A 25,173-nucleotide genomic window follows, 5' to 3' on the forward strand; every position below is an offset into this window, starting at 1 on the left:
GGACAGTGAGTGTTCTATAGCTAAGAGAACTGGGGCTGGGTGTTGGACAGTGAGTGTTCTATAGCTAAGAGAACTGGGGCTGGGTGTTGGACAGTGAGTGTTCTATAGCTAAGAGAACTGGGGCTGGGTGTTGGACAGTGAGTGTTCTATAGCTAAGAGAACTGGGGCTGGGTGTTGGACAGTGAGTGTTCTATAGCTAAGAGAACTGGGGCTGGGTGTTGGACAGTGAGTGTTCTATAGCTAAGAGAACTGGGGCTGGGTGTTGGACAGTGAGTGTTCTATAGCTAAGAGAACTGGGGCTGGGTGTTGGACAGTGAGTGTTCTATAGCTAAGAGAACTGGGGCTGGGTGTTGGACAGTGAGTGTTCTATAGCTAAGAGAACTGGGGCTGGGTGTTGGACAGTGAGTGTTCTATAGCTAAGAGAACTGGGGCTGGGTGTTGGACAGTGAGTGTTCTATAGCTAAGAGAACTGGGGCTGGGTGTTGGACAGTGAGTGTTCTATAGCTAAGAGAACTGGGGCTGGGTGTTGGACAGTGAGTGTTCTATAGCTAAGAGAACTGGGGCTGGGTGTTGGACAGTGAGTGTTCTATAGCTAAGAGAACTGGGGCTGGGTGTTGGACAGTGAGTGTTCTATAGCTAAGAGAACTGGGGCTGGGTGTTGGACAGTGAGTGTTCTATAGCTAAGAGAACTGGGGCTGGGTGTTGGACAGTGAGTGTTCTATAGCTAAGAGAACTGGGGCTGGGTGTTGGACAGTGAGTGTTCTATAGCTAAGAGAACTGGGGCTGGGTGTTGGACAGTGAGTGTTCTATAGCTAAGAGAACTGGGGCTGGGTGTTGGACAGTGAGTATTCTATAGCTAAGAGAACTGGGGCTGGGTGTTGGACAGTGAGTATTCTATAGCTAAGAGAACTGGGGCTGGGTGTTGGACAGTGAGTATTCTATAGCTAAGAGAACTGGGGCTGGGTGTTGGACAGTGAGTATTCTATAGCTAAGAGAACTGGGGCTGGGTGTTGGACAGTGAGTATTCTATAGCTAAGAGAACTGGGGCTGGGTGTTGGATAGTGGGTGTTCTATAGCTAAGAGAACTGGGGCTGGGTGTTGGACAGTGAGTGTTCTATAGATAAGAGAACTGGGGCTGGGTGTTGGACAGTGAGTGTTCTATAGCTAAGAGAACTGGGGCTGGGTGTTGAACAGTGAATGTTCTATAGCTAAGATGGGCGGATGGTCGAGTGGTTAACATTCCGGCCTTCCAAGCAGGTGGCTGTGGTTCCATCCCCAAAGTTTCCGTACACATGAAATATTCAGAGAAAGCGTTTTTTCTCCTGATCACACAACTCCAACAACCCAGGTGGAGTATAAAATGGTCTGGGGTGCTGTATGTAAATGATACAGTTGGAAACACGGTCCCATTACAAACAGAACACAATACATCTCCAGCACACACACAGCCATACACGCATACAGAGATATTAGCCAGATGGCATAGGACTAGTAGTTAGAGCCTGATAAGGCAGCTCCTGCGAATTCCTCAATATTGCATTGATTAATGTATATGCTAATTGTATTGACTGTATAAAATTGTAAATCTATGTACTGTAAAGCGCTTTAGAGTGGCTTATGTTAGCTAGATAGGGCGCTATATCAAATGCTGTATAATTTTTTATTTATTTAAGAGAACTGGGGCTGGGTGTTGGACAGTGAGTTTTTTTCCCCCATAGTTTTATGATTCGGGAAATAGATGAGGTATCAATATAACAGATGATAAACAATTAATCTCACAGTATTTTCAGGGTTTGTCATGAGAGCGATTATTTTGAGAAAAAAATGAAAAATGAGAGGCAACAGCAGGTGGACTCAAAATTATATCCTCATGTGAGTGATGAAAAGACCCAATGTGGTAATACATAAGTGTCAAAATCTGAGGTGTATTGATATTTACAGGGTGGTGAAGCCCCATGAGAAGTTAAAGGGAGATGCTATGGAACTGGTGTCACACGAGGAGGAGCCAGACCGCGCACATCCCCCTCCTGGCTCTGCCAACCATGATCAGGGCGATGAGTCAGATGGCTCAGATATTGACAGTATTCCTGACTTGTCTGCTGAGGAGGGACTTCGCTTCCATTTAAGGAAGAAGAGTAGGTCTATGTATAGGTTATGATAGTATTTAATTACCTGTTCATATCCAGATGGAAATCGTGCAATTTCTCTATGCCAGGAAAAAGATTTTTTAAACATATGCTTTATATCTTAAAACAATTCATGATTCAATTTAAGATAAACAAGGAATTTAGATGTGTTTTGACTAGTATTAATCATAGTTATTCCCCTTCAACCAAGCTTTTGCTCATATTAATTCATATACAAAAATGTACCTCAGGTATATAGCTGAAGTGGACTTTAGGATAACATCTGCATTTCACCTGGTCAGTAATATATATATTTTACCAGGTCATTGAATCTGTATGCTAGCTGGTCAGTTATGTCTGTATTTTTACCTGGTCAACTGCACCTGTATATCGCCTGGTCAGATACACTTGTATTTTACCTGTCAGTTACACATGTATTTTACCTGTCAGTTGCACCTATTTGTTACCTGGTCAGCTACACCTGTATTTTTACCTGTCAGTTACTCCTAAATTTTACCTGTCAATTACACCTATATGTTACCTGGTCAGCTACACCTGCATTTTACCAGGTCAGTTACACCTGTATTTTACCTGGTCAGTTACAACTGTTTTTTACTTGTCAGTTACACCTATATTTTACCTGGTCAGCTACACCTGTATTTTTCCTAGTCAGTTACACTGGAATTTTACCTGGTTAGTTGCACCCATATTTTACCTGGTCAGCTAAATTTACCTGATAAGTTACTCATGTTTTACCTAATTTATCTGATTACAGGTAGGAAGAAAGTGGAAGTTCTGCTACAGCAGATGTTTGAGGGAGAGATCGACCCAGAGGACCTGGGATCAGATTTAGAAGAGGAGAGGCCAAGAACCTTGACATTGGACGCAGTCACATGATCTGTACTGGACCTCATGTTTACTAGATCACATGACTCAGTCACATGATCTGTACTGGACCTCATGTTTACTAGATCACATGACCTTAGTTTTCTGTCTATTATGTGTGAATGGAACAAAAAGCCAGTGAAAGTGTTACCACTGGCGTGTGATAGCTGTTTACTTGTTTATTTGAAACTTGAATTATTCTTGTCCACCATAGACTATGACAGTCTGCAAATTATTTATAAAATTTGTATTTTCCTAAGAAATTATAGCAGGCTATTTTAGGGAAGTGCAAAAATTTGATGATTAAGCAACTAGGTTTGAAGTGTTAAAATAAGAAGAATTGCCGACCATAAATATCTCTGAAAATAAAGTTGCTAACCTTTTGCCCCTATACATAGAATGCTCCGACCTGAAACATCCCAAATCAATGTGCCCATGTTTAAATATACACAACAGGCTGTGCAAATTTGATATCAGAACACAAGAGGTACATCTACTAAAATAATGCATCTTGAAACTGATTTGCTACAATAAGAAAATCTGCAGTAAAGAACCACTGACATAAGAATCCTGTTTGACAATTCCTTAATTCCTTAATTCAAAAGAATAAAAATAAACCCATGCCTTTTTACCTTAAAAGCCTAAATGTTATGCTTGCTAAAATAATTTGCTAAATGTTACTTTGAATGCACAATGTTACATAAATTTAATTCATGTCGAACTTGACATATTAATATATGCATTACAGTGTAAAAAAACTAGTCAGTGATTTTAAATCTTTGATTTCATTTTTAATAAGTACATGTATATTTCTTTGTTATTTGTATGTAGTTGTTGATTTGTCTCATTTTACAGGAATATTAAGTAAATGTTATTGTGGATATGTTTCTGTCTGAAGGAATAGTTTGGCATTTGCTTAAGTTACTTTTGTGTCTTCATCAAATTATCTACATCTAAGTGTGTCTTTGTAGCTTGTGTCTTAGTCTCTGTTTTAAGAAAGCTTGAGGATGCACGGGCGAAGGTAAAACAGTTTCCAATGTTGTTACTTTCCTTATAAAAAGGATATTTATTAATCTATTTGACTCAAAGCAGACATTACAATTTTCTGAGCATAAAGCATAAGTTTATTTCCATTTCAGAGAAATATTACCCAGATACAGTTGTCTCCCTTACGTTACTGTTGTAGTCAATTACGTTTTTTGTAATGTACAGAACTTGAAGCTGATAGCAATATTTTAGTAATTTTTTTAAGAGGTCTGTAATGTAAAGAAAAAATAATAATAATCTAATGTTTCAGGCTTTTGCTCAGTACATTGCAACAGAATTGAAAAGTAATAAAGCAGTCTTGAAAAAGTTATATGGGAGAAGGGCAGATAATCTACGTTCGTGATGAAAACTTACAAGATAAAACTTTTTTTTGAGTCTTTTTTTTATATCAAATAATGGAGATGGAAACTTGTGTTTTTATTTTGTTCTGATAATTTTTGTGGAAGCAATTTCCTACCCACGTCGTCATGGCTACTTTTGTTTAATAAATATTTCCTACTTTCTCTTTATGCAGGGTATTCATTTCTATTTTTGCAACATTATCAAGTATCATTTCAACATTATCAAGTATCATTTCGTTTTGGAATGGTGTGTAAGTTGCACATGAACAAATTAGCAATTTATAATTTTAGCTGTAAATTTTGATTTTGAATTGGGAATTTCCCCGATGACTAATACCTTTCAGAACATTTTTTTTGTACTGTTGTACACTAGGTCTAGTGTATAAAAGTGGTCACTCAATGTGGGATTTATATCTCCATACATTGGTAACATCAGGATGCACAGGCTGTTTGATTGTGTTTAGAACAAGGAGATTTTGTCAGCATTGTATCCGTATGTCATTTCAACAACATCAAGTTTAGATTTCATATATTCTGGCAAAATAACTAAATCAATTGTCTGAAATTAATTTTTATAAATGTCTACATCTTATAATTACCTACTGATCAATTAGAAAGCTGACTTGCCTCTAAAGAGTTCAGCCTGTCTTTTTACAGAAAACGTTCTGCTATTTTCATAGCAAGCCATGATTTATTAAAGCTCGGAACTGGACTATAGATAAATATACTGTAGATGAGTAAGCATTTGGTCAAGTAATGTGTCAGGTCCAAGGTTTATGTGTTGGTATTCTTCGAAACTGCTTCATTTTCTAGGCTAAACGTTTAACATTGTGTGTTTGTCTCACATTAGCATGTTCGTGGTTTCAGTCGAAAGTGAGTTTTTGAAGGGTGCTGTGTAAAAGTGCCAGCTACTAATTCAGACTTATATAATAATTTGTGCAATAATTGATGCAAAACGTGCTATACAATGAGATGTGTAGATATTGGCTGTTTAACAATAAAATGACTGAGCTTGTCTGACTCATCCTCTTCTCCTTGTCAGATGCTTCAATGTTAAATAAAGTTTGAAGTAGTAACGGAAGTAGTAGGAGGGTCACTTGACGTTTTTCCCAGACTGCTATATATATAAAGATAATCACCAGAAAGGTATCATGACAGTTGGGAATCCCGTGGGGAAGGGGGAGGGCAGGTCAGACCACTGGGGAAGGGGGTATATACATATCACTGGGGGAGGGGGTACAGACCACTTGGGGAGGGGGTACAGACCACTGGGGAAGGGGGTACAGACAAATGGGACTTCTTTGAGGACTTCTGCTCACTGCTGAAGTTATACACTGTTAGATATTGTGAAGTTGGGTTAAGTCGATCACGAGGCTTCATTTAGTTGTCAATTAATAGTTATTCAACAATCTGTGTTTCAATATGAATAATGAACTAACTTTTGTCTGTATCTTGTGTGAACATGATGTGATATATTTCCTACCTATTTAGTTAGAATACGAAATAGATAAACGAGTTGGAATACAACTGAATTAACATCAATTATTTTCCCAACCTTGAAAGGATCTCGGACGTAAAATGAAAACCAAAACATTTGAAGAGGAATTGAGGTTTATTACACATTTATGAGTGTGAAGTTTGTGTCTCAAAGAAGTGGTAAAATATACATTGTATTAAAATGTGTCATAGAGGTAAAAGTGACAAACAAGTGCACTGCAAACTTCAAAACAGTATTAACACTTTCGATCTTACCTGTCTTATGTAAGTTTTATATTGGTAACGTTCAACCATTGCCAAAAAAACTCTATATATCGCCTCTTGAAGATTAGATTAGTTTTAAGAATCTTATTATTACCAACTTTGCTGACGAAATAGATTCAAATTATGTCAGTTAAAAATAGGTGTACATGTAACATGACTATAAATATCAGACCAACTACTTCCACAGGTACATTATAATATCTCAATGTAATGGACCCAACTAACTTTCTGTAAAAATCACATTTCGAGTTTGTACATAAAATATCATTCGAAACATGGGTTTATTTTCAAATAGCCTTCAAAATTCTTGCAAAATATGTTTTCTCCGGGAATTATACCCCTTCAGTCAATATCTAATGGACGCCTCTGTACTCAAGTAAAGAAACCCTCCGGTGTATAGTGTAGTGAACCCACCTTTCAGTGTCCCATATGATGACTATTGATTTTTTATGGTGCATTTGAATGACAAACAAAACATCTGGCGTTGATGACACTCCTGCATAATTAACATAATAGTATTCAATGCTACATGACGGCAACACATTGTCTGAAGACACCAATACCCTCAGTCGAGTGCACGTGAGATCAATGGAAGAGCCGACTTAACTTTTAGGTTTGCTTGGCATTATTTCTATAACTCGTAAAATAATGGATAGTTTTAAATTATTGCTGCAATTGACGTTGAGAGTGAATCTGTCCCTTACATGTATAGCCTGGACGTGTCGGTTGATTTACAAACACGGTAATCTCTTTGGTAGCAGGTCTAGTCTCCGGGGGTCTTTTTCGTCTGTTTGGTAGCCGGTCTAGTCTCCGGGGGTCTATTTCGTCTCTTTGGTAGCCGGTCTAGTCTCCGGGGGTCTATTTCGTCTCTTTGGGAGCTGGTCTAGTCTCCGGGGGTCTATTTCGTCTCTTTGGTAGCTGATCTAGTCTCCGGGGGTCTATTTCGTCTTCCCTTGGTGTCTCTTCATTTCCAGTTGTTTTTATGAACAACCTTGAGTTATAGTTGTGTCCTTTAGCAGTGCATATTGCGTAAGATTGCTAACATAAACTGCACAGTTGGATGTTATTGTATACTTCTCTCTATATAAAGACTGGAACTGTCCCAAGTGTACTGTTAAAGATATCGTACTGGAAATTGTCTACTACAGCTATACTGCACATGTAATGTTACAGAAGCATGCACACTTAATGTGTGGTAAGTGTTTTAAGCTGAAAATGCATCCACACATAACACAATGCGATCTACAAAGTGTTGTATCGATATACCCATACAAGACTAAGCTTTTCTGGTGACATCACAGAGGTGAAAGATTATATCTGATATAAAGATAATTGGAATCATGAAGACACAAAGTTGGTAAAATCTTATCGCTAAAATGACCATGAAATCGTATTGTATTTCAGACTAACAAAGGACACATCGGCAGTACATAAGCCGCTGTATTGTATTACGGAATTTAAATTAAAATATTAAATATTTTTTAGATTTTCAATTCCATTTGTAATACTATTTCATTTGTTATGAATAGAAACTACTGATGGTATAAGCATGGAAATACTTCGTGAGTTGCGTCAGCGTGAATTCCAATCTTAACAAGTACTTATTGTAATGGGGACCATCACAGAAGTCCTCCAAATCCCCGCAGTTATGTTCGCAGTGCCAAAATACACCTACATATGAAATTTGAGCAAAATCGACTAATATTTAATGTCGACCAATCAGAGACCGTGGCGGCCATCTTGGTTGACCGATTTGAAAATGAAAGGTCATTTGCACATCCCCTCGCCATGCTTAACATTTGTGTAAAGTTTCATTAAGTTCCGTCAAATTCAATTTTAATTCAATTCAGTTTATTCTCTTTACAATACAAAGTATAGAGAAACATTTGTACAAGATAATTCACAATACAGTTGTTTATAAGGTAAGTCACACAATCACAAGCTAATCAATATTATTCAAATAATTCATATCATGGAGGACACATATCATTAAATATTATTCTTATAAATGCACATAGTTTCTTCAAGGTACATGTACGTACATGTTTGGAATTCATCAGCTCGTTAAGCTTTAAAATGTTAGGTTTAATATAAAAGTACTTATCTAAATATGATTTTCTGAATTCAGTTAGTGATGGACATTGCAATAGGTAATGAAATTCATCTCCAATTTGCTTGCTGTTACAATATGTGCAAATTCTATTTTGACGGTCGATGGTATTCGATCTTCCGGTCTCGATGATTAGTTTGTAATTCGTTGTTCTAAATTTGCACAGAACATGTCTTTCGTTATCAGTTAAAAGATCTAAATAATCTTCAAACTTGCACTGTTCTTTAAAAATTCTATACCATATTGCTTTCGATGAATTAAATACACCATTCTCCCAATTTTGAACAAATTGGTCATAGAGAATTTGTTTAATATTTAATTTAAACCAGGAAGTATTTAATTCTTCTACGAAATGTGCATTCCAAATGTTAGTTCAGCCACAATCATTTAATATTTGTTGGATTTAACTTAAATGTGGGACTGTATTATTACCATAAATTTGACTATGACACAGCAAATTATGCATGATAACATTTAATTTACATTCTTTGGAATTAATCATTTGTGACTAATACGTTTTCATTCTGGATTTCACTGAAATAGATAATGGACAAGTACCAAGTTCTCCATAAACCATATAAGAAGGTGTACTTCTCTTGAGCCCTGATAGTAATTTACAAAATTCAAGATGTACACGTTCAATATTGTGTAGGTTTGTATATCCCCAAATCTCGCAACCATACAGTAATACGGGTTTTACAGTCTTACCAAATAAATCATATATACACCGAATATAAAGATTATACAGTCCACAATTCTTTAAAATATCGTTCATGGCAATATTAGCTTTTTATTTACATTAAAAGAACCTGTGCGTGATAATACAGTGCCTAAGTATGTAAAACTCTTGACAAACTCGATCTCTTCATCGTCAAAAGTAAATACAGTTCTATGATGCAGACGGACCTTTGTAAACATCATACATGTCGTTTTTCCTATTTAAACTTTCAATCTCCACTGTCTACAATAAAAGAATCATATCGTCTGCATACAAAAAAATAAAAAGTTTGATGTAGATATGAAATTCTTCTAATTTACTAATTAGGCACTGTAAACCATTAACATTATTACGAGTCATAAAATCTTCAAGGTAAATCAAGTATAAACTGGATAGAAAGGGAGATACATTTTCTCCTTGTCACAAACCGTTATCATATGGGGGAAAAGTAGAACTTTGACCATTAAAAGTTATCTTAGACTTAATGCATTGGCACATGTTGTATATAATAGAGTACATTTTGCCATTAATTTGGTTAAATAACATTTTGTTCCACACTTCATTCCTCCAAACTTTATCGAATGCTTTTTCGATATCAATGAAAATGCAGTAACGTGTTTTTTTCGTCATATAAGTAAGATGAATTAATGAGAACAATACAAAAATATGATCAATAGTTGAGTAATTCTTCCGAAATTCAGCTTGGTTTTCACACATCAAATTGTACTCATCCGAGTACTTCTGGAATCTTTCGTTCAAAATACTAAAAATTCGTCCAAAAGTTTTTGAGAAAATGTGTCGGAAATTTTTACACCAGAAGAAGAAGAAGAAGAAACGGAGTAAAACCAATAAGTCCCCACTTCGTTTCGATGACTTTTAAAATAAACTATTCTTTAATTTAGGATACCGGTAAAACATAAACGAACGAATGAAAAAACTCACCATGCAATTTGAATTTAAACTTCTTTTTTTTTACTTGCTCAGTTTCTTAGGATAGTAGCAAATCCGGCAATTTGTGTAAACAATCATTCCTCATAAACATTGCTGTAAATTGTACTCTAGTCCTGCTAGATATAGCTCCGGTGTTTACTTTGTAGGTAAGCAGTGCCTAAGTATGGCTTTTTATGTAACAGGTCAAGCACCGGTATAATATCTAGATCATGTGTGATGCAAACATGCTCTTTTGTATATAACAAAGGCGATAATCTTCTTTCTGTTTTTTTGATGTCTTTATTTAAATTAAATTGGAAACCAGTTTATTTATTTAATTTTTAGAAATTTCCAAAACATTGAAAACGAAAGTGAAAGTAAAATTTAAAATTATATGTGATGTAAGTTTTGTTTTATTGCGGTCAGACCAGCTGTCTACAAGTAAGTCAACATATTTCCAATGAATACTTAGTGTGTTCGTGATACCTCACTAACTTGTGTAGATACACTGTTATTTTATGTCAGTAGCTCGTATATATATATATGTTGTGTGGTGACAGTTGCGTAACGATCACTTATAATACAGTAAAATAACACCTCTGTGGCGGCACTAATCCGTCCTGTAATGCTAGATAAAAGAAATATTTGAAAATAACCTCGTATTCAAGTGGGATTTAATTATGCTATAAGTAAAGGCAAAGAGTTTGCTCGATAAAAGCCCTTAAACCCATTGTTCTATAAATAGATTCTACGAAACTGTATATGGAGTTCTTATGAGAGCTTGAATGTGCTAATTGTTGTGTTAACTGAAAATTTCCCATGTAATTTCGATTGCACTTTAATCGGACTTCTGTTAAAATGGCCCACAGTAAATGCTGTACGATTGTTTAGCTCCGGAAGCATTAATGGCGAACTTCCTGCCTTGTCGCCTCGTCTTACTACCACATCTAAACGATACCATACACGATAACATAACAACTATTTTAATAACATTTCTATTAAATGTTTTCTTCAGGTGGTAAGTATGGATTATGAAAAGTTCTTTTTACACAACCAATAATAGTTTCTGTGTGACGTTTCAATGACTAGTACGGTATGTACACTGTCAACTTCATCAGACAAATGACCAGTGAAGCGTATGCACACAAAGGTGTGAAATGTGTACGAGTTGACTATGCTCATCTGACAGCTCTGTGGTTTTGTTGGCACTATCCTAGTTTCCGGTGTATGGACGTGACATTATTTGAAGTTTACCTACTAGTATATTAATGCACATTATGGCTATTGTCGGCTTAATTTTCAGAAACACCTGAGTCATGTTCGTTTATGCGGAACAACCGGTTTATCTGTTTTCAAATGTGACATTTCGCATATAAATCCTATCGGACCTGCATACGTTTAAGCAGGCCTTTCAAAGCTTTGTCAAGTCTCGACTGAAAGCAGCATCCGATTCCTAGATACGACTTTAATTTTAATTCATAAACAAACAACTCTGGTCCAACCGGTCCAACTGTTTGGATCGCGATAAACGAAAGCGGCTTTGGTTTTATCCTTCTGTCATTTTTCAAAGGTTTTGATGTACATGCAATCTTTCCTTTGTTCATATGTGCGTTTGGCATATTTAAATCACCCTATAATAATAATAATAATAATAATAATAATAATAGACTTTATTTAAATTCGATAACACATTGAGTCAATGACTCGTCTCACATGTGGTCGACATAAAATGTACAATATTTACAACATGGATATGACATACACGTACATACATAAGAAATTAAGTAGCATATCACAGGTAATAAAACATTGTATTATCTTTAAAACAAAAAACAAAAAACAACAACAATCTCCTGCATCGTGTATCCAATAACAAAACTACGTAATACATATCACAGATATATTGGTATGTGATATCACACAGGCTTACAATAAAATATGTCACACGTGTATTGGAAAATAAAAAGTTGGCTAAATATCATGCAATGCATAAATTCTCATGCTGCATTTTAGAAGATTTAAGAAACGCATAATGCGTCTAATATACATACATGTCATTGTGACAAAGGGTAAAAAATTACAGAATATACGCTAATGTAGCGTGAGTTAATACCAAAGTGTTGATTAGGGCATTAGGAATAGTAATTAAGATAAATTCTAAAACTTCATTTAGATACACGTGTGTCATATTCCAGGTACTACAGCAGATAGATATTTCAGGAGGGAAAGGGGGTGCAGATTTTTAATTTTCTTTACACTTGTCTTTATAGATTACATTGAGATGTTTTTTGCACTCGAACTTAAAACTGTTTAGTGATTGGCATTTAGAGACAGTGGTTGGCAAATTGTTCCAGAGTGTCGGTCCATTATATTTAAAAGAGCTTTTGAATTTTTCCGTTTTGTGTTTGGGTACAACATATCTACCTGCCGCAGCTGACCTGGTTTGGATAGTATGGACATTGCTCACAAGAGTATTGCAGTCTAGGTAATTTGGACATAGCTTGTTTATTACTTTAAACATCAGAACACATTCGTTATATTCAACTCTGTACGTAAAAGGCAGCCATTTTAGTTTTACAAACAGCTGTGCACCGGGAACAGTATAGTCGGCATCTAGTATAATCCGCAGTGCTCGTTTTTGAATTCTTTCAAGTTTGTGTACCAGTGTCAGGACCTATTATAGTATACTTTATTGAATAACTAACACGGCGGCCTAAATCTTTATCTGAACGACCTGACAGGTGTTGAGTTTAATGCTTGTCAATTCTCCTAGTGACTCGATTTTCGGGGTCTGAATGTTATGATGGGTAATAAAAGCACATGTTTTGAGAAGCCATCTTGACCTGATGTTTGGTTAGTTGTGTCTAGGTAAAGAACATAACAATTGGCGACGAGGACAAACATGACAGCGACGTTTGGTAAAATCGACGCTTTTGAGGAGGCGGTCGGAACGTGGGAACACTATACAGAACGTCTGGGACATTATTTTGATGCGAATAACATCGGAAACACGGACGATGCAGACAAGGCAAAACGTAAGTCAATCCTATTGAGCGTTTGTGGCGGAAAAGTGTACAAGCTCATGTGCGATCTCCTTGTAACGGCTAAACCGGGCGATAAGACATATGATGAACTTGTGGCAATAGTACAGGGCCATTATCAGCCAAAACCATCAGAAATTGTTGAACGTTATAAATTCCATAACAGATTTCGAAGTGCGGGAGAAACTGTGTCAGATTATGTTGCGAGTTTGAGGCATTTAGCGGAACACTGTAACTATGGAGAAACCTTAGACAATATGTTGAGAGACAGAATAGTTTGCGGAATTAATGAAGATCGCATTCAACGTCGGTTGTTGTCGGAGAGTGAATTAACATTCAAAAAGGCATTTGACATCGCATATTCGATGGAATTAGCGAAGAAAAACGTAATAGACCTTCAACAATCTACTAGTTCAAAGGAACAAGTCAACAAGTTACAGTCTTCGCAAAGCGCGAAATTCAAAAACAATAAACAGTTCAACAAGGGACATCAAAGTTCTGGAAGTACTGATAGACATGACAAACCATGTTGGCGGTGTGGAGGGAAGCATAAACCTCACACATGCAGGTTTAAGGACTATGAATGTTACAAGTGTGGTCAAAAGGGACACATTAGGGATAAGTGCCCCAACAAGGAGGGGGATAAGTCAGGCAAGCTGTATAAAAGGCAAAGTGGTCAGTACAGCAAACAGCCTTCCAAGGTCCATATGATGGAGGATTCTGAGGACGAGATGTACATGATGTATCACATCAATCACATTGGGGAATCAAGGAAACCCTACCATGTCAAACTTCAAATAGGGGGTAAGAATGTGGACATGGAAATCGATACAGGCGCTGGAATTTCAGTGTTGAGTGAAACAACATTTCGCGAGTTATCTGAGGATACTGGACTCGAACTCAAACCCACCCAGGTCAAGTTACGCACATACACAGGGGCAAGTGTGCCTACTTTGGGCGAGTGCGTACTCACAGTGTGCTATCGTAACTTTACGAGAGAAATGTTGATTGTAATAGTCAAGGGTAACGGTCCGAATCTCATGGGACGCGACTGGCTAGGGAAAATAAAGTTGAACTGGGCTGAGATATTCAAGGTCAGTGAGGATCATGAACTACAGACAGTGCTTGATAAGCATAAGGCAGTCTTTGCAGGAGGACTGGGTAAAGTGAAAAACTTTAAAGCCAAGATATATGTGGATCAGAACGAGAAACCGCGTTATTTCAAGGCAAGACCAGTTCCATACGCATTGCGGGAAAAGATTGAAACGGAACTGGATAGACTGGTGCAGGAAGGCACCATTGAGCCTGTTGAAATGTCAGAGTGGGCGACACCTATCGTACCCATTGTCAAGTCGGATTCTACCATTCGTATCTGTGGTGATTACAAAGTAACTGTAAATCAAGTGAGTAAGTTGGACAACTACCCAATCCCTAAGACTGAAGATTTGTATGCTAGTCTTGGAGGTGGAGCTTTCTACTCGAAACTGGATTTGAGCCAGGCTTATCAGCAGTTAGAGTTGGACACCGAGTCGAAACCCTACACAACAATCAATACCCATAAGGGCCTGTTTTGCTATAATCGTCTACCATATGGGATTTCGTCAGCTCCCGGAATTTTCCAGAGGACAATGGAAAATATCCTTCAAGGTGTACCGCAAGTGATAGTTCGTGTCGACGACATCTTAGTCGCCGGGAGGGATCGACAGAGTCATATCAAGAACTTAGAACTGGTTTTGACCAAACTGGAGAATGCGGGTATACACTTGAAAAAGAGTAAATGCTTTTTCATGAAGGAAGAAGTTGAGTATTTGGGTCACAGGATCACTGGAGAGGGCATGCAACCGATTGAGGTCAAGGTTAGAGCCATCAAGGACGCTCCTGCGCCCAGGAACGTGAAAGAACTTCAGGCTTTCCTTGGTATGCTTAACTATTATGCGTGCTATTTACCCAACATAAGCACAGTGCTTGCACCACTTCACATGTTGTTAGCCAAGGAGACTGACTGGAAGTGGGGAAAACGCGAAGAAAATGCGTTCGTCAAGGCCAAGGAACTTTTACAGTCGGATACGGTACTCGTGCATTACGATCCGAAGAAGAAGCTAGTGTTGTCGTGTGATGCTTCTCCTTATGGCCTTGGTGCGGTTCTATCGCATGTCGAGCCAGACGGCAAGGAACGGCCTATCGCCTACGCGTCGCGTTCGCTGGCACCGGCTGAAAAGAACTACTCTCAATTGGATAAGGAGGGCGCAGCCCTTATCTTTGGTGTGAAAAAGTTTCACCAGTATTTATATGGAAGGACATTTACCATATATACAGATCACAAGCCGTTATTGGGGATTTTCAAGACTGATCGGGCCATTCCGACTATGGCATCTGCGCGCATCCAGAGGTGGGCGCTTCTACTCGCGGCATACGAGTATGACTTAATCTACCGTCCGGGAACATTGAATGCTAACGCCGATGGGCTTAGTCGATTACCTCTGAGTGAAACTGTAGATGAGGTACCAGTTCCAGGAGAAATGATTTTGATGATGGACACGCTTAACTCTTCGCCCGTAACCTTTGAGCAAGTGCAAACCTGGACAAAACAGGACCCTACGTTACAGGAAGTTATCGGCTGGGTGTACAGAGGTTGGGGAGAGAAGTGTCCGAATGAACGGTTAAAACCCTATCACAACCGGAGACATGAACTCAATCTGTATGAGGATGTTCTACTGTGGGGGAATCGCGTAGTAATCCCTACATTTGGACGAGCATCGTTGCTCGACGCCCTTCATGAAGGTCACCCAGGCATCGTCAAGATGAAAAGTTTAGCTCGAGGGTACGTCTGGTGGCCAGGCATTGACGCCGAAATCGAGGAGCGAGTGAAGTGTTGTGAGTCGTGTCAACTACAGGCTTCCATACCGGCAATGGCACCACTTCATTCATGGGACTGGCCATCGAGGCCATGGTCACGCGTACATGTGGACTACGCAGGTCCATTTCTGGGTCACATGTACCTGGTCGTCATTGACGCATACAGTAAGTGGGTTGAGATTTTGGTTACAAACTCATCCACATCGGCAATCACTATCGAGAGACTGCGGTGCGTGTTTGCGCAACATGGATTGCCAGAAATGTTAGTGTCGGACAACGGTCCGTGCTTCGTGAGTGAGGAATTCAGTGTTTTTATGTCAGAGAATGGCATAAAACATGTAAGGACTTCGCCACACCACCCCGCTTCAAACGGACTGGCAGAGCGGGCAGTGCGGGGATTCAAGGAGGGCATGAAGAAACAACAGAACACAGAGGGTAGTCTGGATAAAAAACTTTGTCGTTATCTCCTAGCGTATCGGTCAACACCGCAAACAACAACTGGATTGTCTCCAGCGGAACTCTTGTTCAACCGTAGAGTCAGGACAAAACTTGACTTAGTTCGTCCTGAAGTTCGTGAGCGTGTACAGCAACAACAGCTGTTGCAGAAGAAACAACATGATCAGCACACGAAGGAACGTCATTTCGCTGAGGGAGATTCCATATTCGCGAAGAACTTCTATGCTGGACCTAAGTGGAAATCGGGTGAAATCGTGTCGCGAAATGGACCCGTGTCCTATACCATAAAGGGGGAAAATGGAACAGTGGCTAGACGCCATGTAGACCACTTAAGGCAAAGACATTGTCTCCCTGTGAAAGAAGTCGACCCCGACAAAGACTTTTATGACACCATACCTACCTCTGTACCTGTATCTGTACCGGTTACTGAGCCAAACAACTCAGTTGGTAAACCAAAGCCTGCAGATAACACATCGACACCTGTACCATCAACAAAATCGTCGATTAGTCCAGGAGAACCTTCAAGGAGACCCCAAAGACCGCGTAAACCACCATCGTACTTGAAGGAGTATGTTCGTGATTAGCTAGCATTGAACACATTATTTTGAGTTTCTGTTAAGCTTTAAGTAAGGATGAACTGTGTTCTATGAACTTGGTAAACTTAAGTGTTCAGCGTTGGTATCGCGCATTATTGACTGTGTTTATTGATGCACTCTATCTGTGCAAGAGTTTTTGGTTCAAGAGTTAATAGTTCATTTCATTTCTAGTTATATGGGAAACTTTAATTTCAAGAGAACAGCATCTCACAATCGGTGAATGTCTTCACTGTGGGTGGAGGGATGTAGTGTTTCTGTACATTGTATGTACAAGTGGTTGTAAACGCTCCGTAGCGGATCGGTTACGGATGCTGACGGATGCTATGTCGGTAATTTGTATTACGTAATGTATTGCATGATGGGTAATAAAAGCACATGTTTTGAGAAGCCATCTTGACCTGATGTTTGGTTAGTTGTGTCTAGGTAAAGAACATAACAGTCATGTCGATATGTCTTATGTTCATCCAAGGCTGTCACGCAATCAGTTTTATCTAGGACTCTGGCCGATTTGATTTGGTATTCATATGTGGCTGAGTTTCTTGAAGGGCTTATCAGCAATGGTAACTTTCAGATATATCGACGTCATGCTATCTTAATTTGTAATTCATTTGACATGTAACTTGATTGGTCAATTGAAATAATTTGCGACGGTATAATCATGATATACTGTCGGAAAATTTCTCATTAGCATATATTTACCTTTGCGCTGCAACCCACTATATGAATATTACCAGCAGAAATGTCGAATGTCCCTTCGTCAAACGCTCAAATGATTACGGTTAATCATTGGCGCCAATTTTATTTAAATAGAGCTGTGCCACCAATGTCGTTAAAAGGACGACGAATTTAAAAAATGCAGTGAATAAATAAATAATGTAGGAACAAATAGATAAAAAAACATTTGTTCTATAGTAAAAATGGAATGAATGGCGTATTTAAAATGTTCATGCCGGTATGAAAAGAAACGACGTTCAATTCCTATATGAAGCCCGAATGGCGATTGTTAATGACGTCAATGACTCCGAAACGTCACGAAATTTATATTAATGACGTCAGAAACAACAGCCGGACCCAGAAAGGTGTCCGCCTCACTTTAATTGGTCCTGACGTCACCCATCAACGACAAAGAGACCCAGGTTTTGAAGAAAACGCACAAAATATCTGACAGTCGTAGTTTCTTTCAGTGACTATTTGATATGAATAAGAACGGGTATAACCCTACTGTACTTTGAGACGCTCCGCGTCGCGCGTAAAACTCAAAATACAGTAGGGTTATCCCCTAAATAACAACACAAATTGACCGTGTCAATCGTATATAACTTTCTGAACATTATATTCAGGACATTATAGATCCTTCTGCTCCAGCCTCTTTCCTCTATTAACAAGGAAAGCGTACTACTAAGCTGTACGATAAGAGGGATAGATTTGGAATTTTCGATCTTGATGTTTCCCTTTCTTGATTGAAACATATCTTCTCTTCAATCGAGGATGAAAACCATTTCACTTCCGTAGACTTTGAGGCATTATTCAACTATATAAAGGACATTGGTATGTTTTATAAACGTTGATTCCATTAACCTACAGGACTCTTTTTTGCGGCGTTATACATATCTCTTTCTATTGCAATCTTAACACAAAATGTTATCTAAGTTTTCATATGTGAACCCCTTGATTATTTCTTACTCTCTAAGCCTATCCTGGTGCTGATTTTATTGTTCCGACGTTAAATTATCATAGTAGTCGATGAGTCGTTCAATTCAAACAAACAAAATCTAACCTTGTGTTTACATATAGCGATTGATTCGTTTTTCAAGAGGCTTACTACAAATATTATAATAGCAATGACAAATGTCGACTGCTGACGGACAAACATACAACATAGGTTTTCAAAAGATGCAGGTTAAGGATGTACTCTTCTGAGGTTTAAATCACGTTCAAGTCTCGTTTTGATCTGGTGTAATGTTTTTTTTTTAATATTTAACAAATTATGATGAAGTTTATTAGCAAACACGCATCTGAAAAATATGTCAAAAAACTAGATGCCTGTTGTGTGTAGAACTATTTTTACAAGAATTCGGCGGCCATTTTGAAAATGTGTTGTAATGTGTATTTCTTGCGCTTCAAAAAAGGCCAAAATTTCATCATTTTTGACACTAGATTGATCACTTAAATTGTGATTGTGTCGCCATTTTTAATTGTAGCAGGTTCAGTTTTGCTGTACAACTTTATAATTTTTAATATGATGAAAATAATATGCAACAGACTGGAAAATTATACATTATTGATATTTTTTTACATATTATTTAGTGTAACTGAAGCACTTTTGATTTTTGACCCCGAAAAAGGTAAAAAAATACACAAATGAAATGGGATGTTTTAGAAAGAGAAACACATTTTCATTTAATTTAATAGCAGAACTTTTTATATCAAGCGTTTAATCTGCAAAAAAATGGTAAAAAAATAGTATTTTTTCATAAAAAATAGGGAGTAGCGGTAACTATAATCGGCTTTCTGAGTTAAAAGAAATTTAACTTCCATACTTTCAAAGAAAATAATATTTTCATCAATTCTACAAACATTCATACATATCTAATAACACACTTGGAAGAAATTGTATGGATTTGTTCTACAAATGGTCAAAACCCCAAATCACCTAAAATCACATGTTGTGTTAAATTGGGATCTTTGACCGATCATATGGTTTTTTTTGCATTTCTACTATGCCATTAACTCTATTTTCCAAATCCAAAAATCCATATTAGAAAAAGGTTTAATACAGGAATTTGTTGGGTGGTCGCAGTCAATATCTCATTGGTGAACTCATGTAAGTTTGTCTTTTTGTGATGTGAAAGTCGATGTTTTTTATTAGCTATCCTGGTCCGAAGGACCATAGTGAGCTTATGCCGTGGCGGAGCGTCCGTCGTCCGTCGTCAACGTTTTCTTTAAAACCTTTCTCCTCCTAAACTCCTAAGAGGATTTCAACCAAATTTGGTCTGAAGCATCACTAAGGGAGGGCAATCATTTCTTAAATAAATAAGGCTGGTTCGATCTCTGAGGTCAGGGGGCGGGGCCCTTAAGGGGAACTTAGCTAAATTTGCTTTAAAACGCATCTCCTCCTAAACACCAGAGAGGATTTCAACCAAATTTAGTCTGAAGCATCACTAGGGGAGGGCAATCATTTCTTAAATAAATGAGGTTGGTTCGACTCCTGAGGCCAGGGGGTGGGGCCCTGAAGGGACCGGGGTAGTGAAAAATTGGTTTCTAGGTTAATTAAAGCTTTAATATAGTTGAATGAAAATTAAAGTATTGTCTAATTACACCCTGTAATATGACATATTACTTATTTCAAAATCTGTTAACATGGCAACTCAATGGAGGCCCCTGATTAGTTGAAAGTCAGATATTGAGGTCCCAGTTGGGTTAGAACATAGATCTTGTCTGGTTTTGAGGAAATTTCATATAAAGATGCACTAATGCATTCAGTTGTAATGACTTATGTATAAAACCAGGTGAGTGATACAGGTCCAATGGACCTGTTGTTATATTCACTATTTTGTCTTGCTGTTTCGTTGTCACAACCCCGGTTCCCGCTATGAGGCGACAACTTGGTTTTGACCTAGATTCCCGTGGCGGAGGTCGTCGATGCTATTTCGTTGTGTAAAATGACTGTCGATGATATTTCGTTGTGTAATATGACGGTCGATGCGTTTGATTATGTTAATTAGTGGTTGTTGTTTCGCTGTCAATACCCCGGTTCCCGCTAAGAGGACGTGACATTACTTGGTTCTCAATGAAAATATTTCCTTTGTTCACATTTGTTGCCTTAGATTTTATCGATGTTTGAGTTCAAGTTAAAGTTCTGTTGACTATTTTCTATCGTGTTAATAAACTCTAGCCGTTGAGAAGTTCCTTTATTTTATTCATACCCAATTTAATTCAAATTACATATATTTTCAGTTGTTTTTGTTCCTTTTAAGGTTCATGTCGTTTACTCCAAGCAAAATACGTAACAATATATTAAATCCAAAATTATCTTTTCTGACCGTTCATTGTACACGGATGTTCATTTAATCAGGTGTGTATTGGGTGATCCGGTTAATTCTTCGATATCATGATGACATTGACGCGCTAAAAACGCCTTTTCCACACAAGTGTAAATAATTAATACAATAGGTAACGACCCCTCCGCACCTGAGTGGATGTTTCTATCCTGTTAATGATGCGGTGAGCGCGTGTGATAACCACGCTTTCAATTGTGATGATATGTTATAGTAGATCTTTATATCATGTAATTTGAATTGTATATCCCCATTGTCGTAGCCGAATCTCCAGGTACCTTAAGGTCATAGGAGTGTATTGCTAAACGGAAACAGGAAGTACATCCCTAGTTGAAAATCCAATGTAGGAAGACAGTATCACAACTTCCGCATAATCTAATGTTTAATATTAAAGTGATGAATATTGTATGCTTATTATTGATAGAACAGTGTGTTATTTCAATATTAAAGTATTGCAAAGCAATCCAGGCATTAATTCAGTTGTGTTTTAATCAATGAGTCAAATGTGTCCATTTTTCTGTACTTCAGAAACCGGCTACCTATTTCACTACTGTGAAGTTTTTCAAGAACGATAACTCTTGCATGCAATTACTATGTGTATATGGTTTAGTTATAAAATGTCAATCTTTAATCGTCTATAGATAATTCATTTTACACAATTTCAGCATTTATGAAATTGATATACATTAATGCAATACTAATCTATGTTAGTATCATTTTTATTGACATTATTTTGCACACAATTGTGTGTTTCATTTTTTTTTTTCAAAATTCACTCCTTTTTACATAAATTTCCTTTTAAAATCCTTAAAATTCTGACAATCTATATTTTTTTTGTGGCAGAAAATTTTCTTTACTTCGAAGCAATATATCTACAAAATTTGAATAAATTCTACTGAGAAATGGCGACACAATCCTATTACCTTAAGCTGTTGTCACCTATTACCAAGTATGACGTGGGTTGATTATACGTGTATATTGGTGATGACGGTTAAAAATTAAAAATGGAATAACCATCGATGCCATTAACAATGTACTTCCTTTAACTTGTTGACAACATTGAATTAAATTTGCACGGACGACGTGCTGATGAAACCTCCAAGCTGTTAAAACAAATATGCAATACCTTGGTACAATGTTAACACGTCTGTGTGATCAATAACCTGTCAATTACAGTCAGCCAGACATCCTAAATGAATAAGAGTGCAAAGCACGCCTTTATTAATCAAATATTGACTTAATAATCAAAACTCAATTATTTGAGAGGCAACAGTTAAAAGAATATATAGGTTTGTCTGTGTAGTACGATTATCAGTGACTGTCACCAATTACATGTTTACATGTCGTCGCCCTAGCAGGAATGTTTACTGGCAGATGCTCATTATCAAAGAGCATTAATTAATTAAGGCTGATATAATTGTGCGTCAACCATTGAAGGGGAAGTGATAAAACTGATGCTATAGGTGGTCTATTGTACTGACAGATACATAGGATATCAGTGGATTAAAGGCATCTTGACTTCTGTATCCACATCCTTATAATGGAAAATGCATAACGGTAAAGATATGTTCACGTTTAAATATCAAAACCTTTTTGATAGCATTACATCTCAAGTTCTTTCCAGAATTCGTCGAAGGTCTTTCTCGGTTTCATTTGCTGTCTTGATAAAACATAATTTTGAAGGAGACTGCGACTTCCAGAAATCAACTATTCCTTGAATAAATCTGTTTTGTATATCCAACGGTAGATTAAGATTAATTGATAGTAAATTACTCGGTTATTATTATTTTTCTCTTAATTTTCTTTAAAAGTAATGAAATATTTAACTTTTGTTTTCTGTGAAAATGGAATTCATTGTGACCAGATTTCGTAATCTGTCAAGATATGGATGTTTTATTTACAAATATTACTCAGTCCCAATGAAGAAAACGGATTGAACACAATAATTACTACATTCAAAATGCCCTCTCCGCGATACATTTACATAAACTGAGAAATAATAAAATATTGGTCATAATGCTTGCCATTTTTTAAAGAACAGAATTTACATGGAACTTTAAAAAGACTTTTTAGGGAAACAAGGAACAACAACAGAATAATAAAGGGACAACAAAACCACAAAATAAGGAGAGAATATGAACAAAGGAATAAACAAGGAGAATAAGACCATGTGTTCTGGAAGAGTAAGCGTCTTCTGCATCATATGTGGCACCCGACCGCCATGTAAATCTAGGTCAAATCCTTGTAATGTAACAACCTCAAAGCGGGAACAGGGGTAGCGACTATGAAACAAGGGTCCACTAATCAGCACAATCAGAAACAATAACCTTCATATGACACAAAAAGATAGCATAACACTAATGAGACTATAATGACGATCATAAAATTTCCCAAAAATCTTCCTGAACTTTCATATCGGGAAACTCTGTCTTGTTAGCTTGTCCATTCAAAAAAGCATAAGAAGTGTTATTTGCTATTACTTTAACTGTAACAGCACATTTCTAAACTATGTATAATTTGTTTCTACCAACGTGTTTCCTTTCTGTGGTCAATAAATCTTACAGTCTCCTTGTATAAAGTGTTAAAGATTAAACGTAAATTACGTCTTTGAATGTTAGAACGAAGACATTTGAAAAATCTCTCAATGATTTCCACAACTGCACGTTCAGAATTCTCATCAAGGTTTACTTTAAAAGGTATTGATATTTATAATGTAAAGTTTCCTTTTTCCAAAGCTGTAAGAATATTATTTTTTCAATAATTGCGGGATTTGCAGTATTAAAGACGAACAAAATGAAGGTGATGACCATTTATCTAAGTCTTGTTTGTTCCTAGAAATCAAAGGTGATGGTTGAAGAAGGAAATTATATAGAAAACTGTGCACAATGTGCAACAACTGCAGTTTGCTCTTTCTTCCTCCCTCCGATAGAATATAGTCTTTGTGATGTTGATATAAAAAAAATCCTCCCTCCGAAAGAATATAGAGGGCGTCTTTGTGATGTTGATATAATCTTTCTTCCTCCCTCCGAAAGAATATAGAGGGCGTCTTTGTGATGTTGATATAATCTTTCTTCCTCCCTCCGATAGAATAAAGAGGACGTCTTTGTGATGTTGATATGATCTTTCTTCCTCCCTCCGATAGAATGTAGCGGGCGTCTTAGTGATGTTGATATAATCTTTCTTCCTTCCTCCGATAGAATCTAGAGGGCGTCTTTGTGATGTTGATATAATCTTTCTTCCTCCCTCCGATAGAATATAGAGAGCGTCTTTGTGATGTTGATATAATCTTTGCCCAGTGCAGTTTCTTTAATTTAACTGTAAATTATGTTTAACTAATCAAAATACTGGTAAAAATTGCATGACTACAATGTGAATAATAAAAAACAAACCACATATTACCATTATAATGAGTACAATCTATTTTGAAAACAACGCATGTAAACTTCCTAGGTCGGAATGTTTCGGAAAACCCAAGTGACAGGTGCTATGCGGCATAGCTGTTAGGGGATTCCCCAGACATACCCATCACCTGGCAGGCATTGTGCTGAGTCTCCTTTGAGATTGTTATGGTTATAGATACCTATACCTTAACGACTACCAATGTTTTTTCTTCTTTATTCATATTAACGATAAACACTGCCCAATATAATGCTTCGTTACTTTGTACACAAATAAGGGTACGTACACACTTAAAAGTAAACAATCAATAGCGACAGTGTAGTTACATTGTTTACTGACGTTTAGTAATGTAAAAATAAATACATCAAGTAGGAAATATTTTAATATATTTTGTAATCATAATACAACGTATCAAATATCAAATGGAAATTCATGAAAATGATCATAAATTAATATAATAGCCTTTCAAAATTTTATTTAAAATTTTGCAATGTCACAGACACACCTAACGCCTGCGTAAATGAATACCAATCTAGTATCGAAGATGTTTACACAGAGCTTTCATGCACTTGCTGAGCTGTCAAAGCGATACCACAGGGGCATAAATATGGAGCTTGTCGCTACACCATGTACATTTTACCACAGGGGCATGGAGCGCTTTACTTGTGATATTAAAAAAATAGTGGTCTCCTCTACTTTGTATTATTTAGTAGAGGAGACCACTATTTTTTAATATTACAAGTAAAGCGATCCATGCCCCTGTGCATTTTACTACTGTGTATCATAACTTCAAGTGTACAGCACATCAGTTCTATGTTGTTTCTATGTTGTTTGTCTGCCATGCTGAAT

General features: G+C 37.2%; 2 protein-coding genes across 3 annotated transcripts in view; both read left to right on the plus strand.

Moving 5' to 3' along the window:
* Nucleotides 1–5,429, plus strand: part of LOC110461443 (two pore calcium channel protein 1-like) — a 30,536-nt gene extending 25,107 nt beyond the window's left edge. The window contains exons 18-19 of the mRNA XM_021514895.1: nt 1,942–2,135; nt 2,902–5,429. Of these exons, the coding sequence (XP_021370570.1) occupies nt 1,942–2,135; nt 2,902–3,023 (316 nt within the window). The 3' untranslated portion in view covers nt 3,024–5,429. The remainder of the gene's footprint in view (nt 1–1,941; nt 2,136–2,901) is intronic.
* Nucleotides 5,430–12,715: 7,286 nt separating this feature from the next.
* Nucleotides 12,716–17,290, plus strand: LOC110461452 (uncharacterized protein K02A2.6-like). Of its 2 annotated transcripts, XM_021514908.1 has the most exons (2): nt 12,716–16,597; nt 16,646–17,290. In XM_021514908.1, the coding sequence occupies exons 1-2, from the start codon at nt 12,821–12,823 to the stop codon at nt 16,853–16,855; spliced, it is 3,987 nt and encodes a 1,328-aa protein (XP_021370583.1). In that variant the 5' UTR covers nt 12,716–12,820; the 3' UTR covers nt 16,856–17,290. The 2 variants fall into 2 exon arrangements, with proteins under 2 accessions (XP_021370583.1, XP_021370582.1); XM_021514907.1 differs by having other exon boundaries at nt 12,716–17,290.
* The last annotated feature ends 7,883 nt before the right edge of the window (nt 17,291–25,173 follow it).

The sequence above is a fragment of the Mizuhopecten yessoensis genome, unplaced genomic scaffold, assembly GCF_002113885.1.
Source record: "Mizuhopecten yessoensis strain PY_sf001 unplaced genomic scaffold, ASM211388v2 scaffold10621, whole genome shotgun sequence".
In the NCBI taxonomy this organism is placed as follows: Eukaryota; Metazoa; Mollusca; class Bivalvia; order Pectinida; family Pectinidae; genus Mizuhopecten; species Mizuhopecten yessoensis.

What these genes read in the sequence shown, in the direction of transcription:
- LOC110461452 (XM_021514907.1), top strand. Translation starts at nt 12,821, where the DNA reads ATGACAGCGACGTTTGGTAAAATCGACGCTTTTGAGGAGGCGGTCGGA.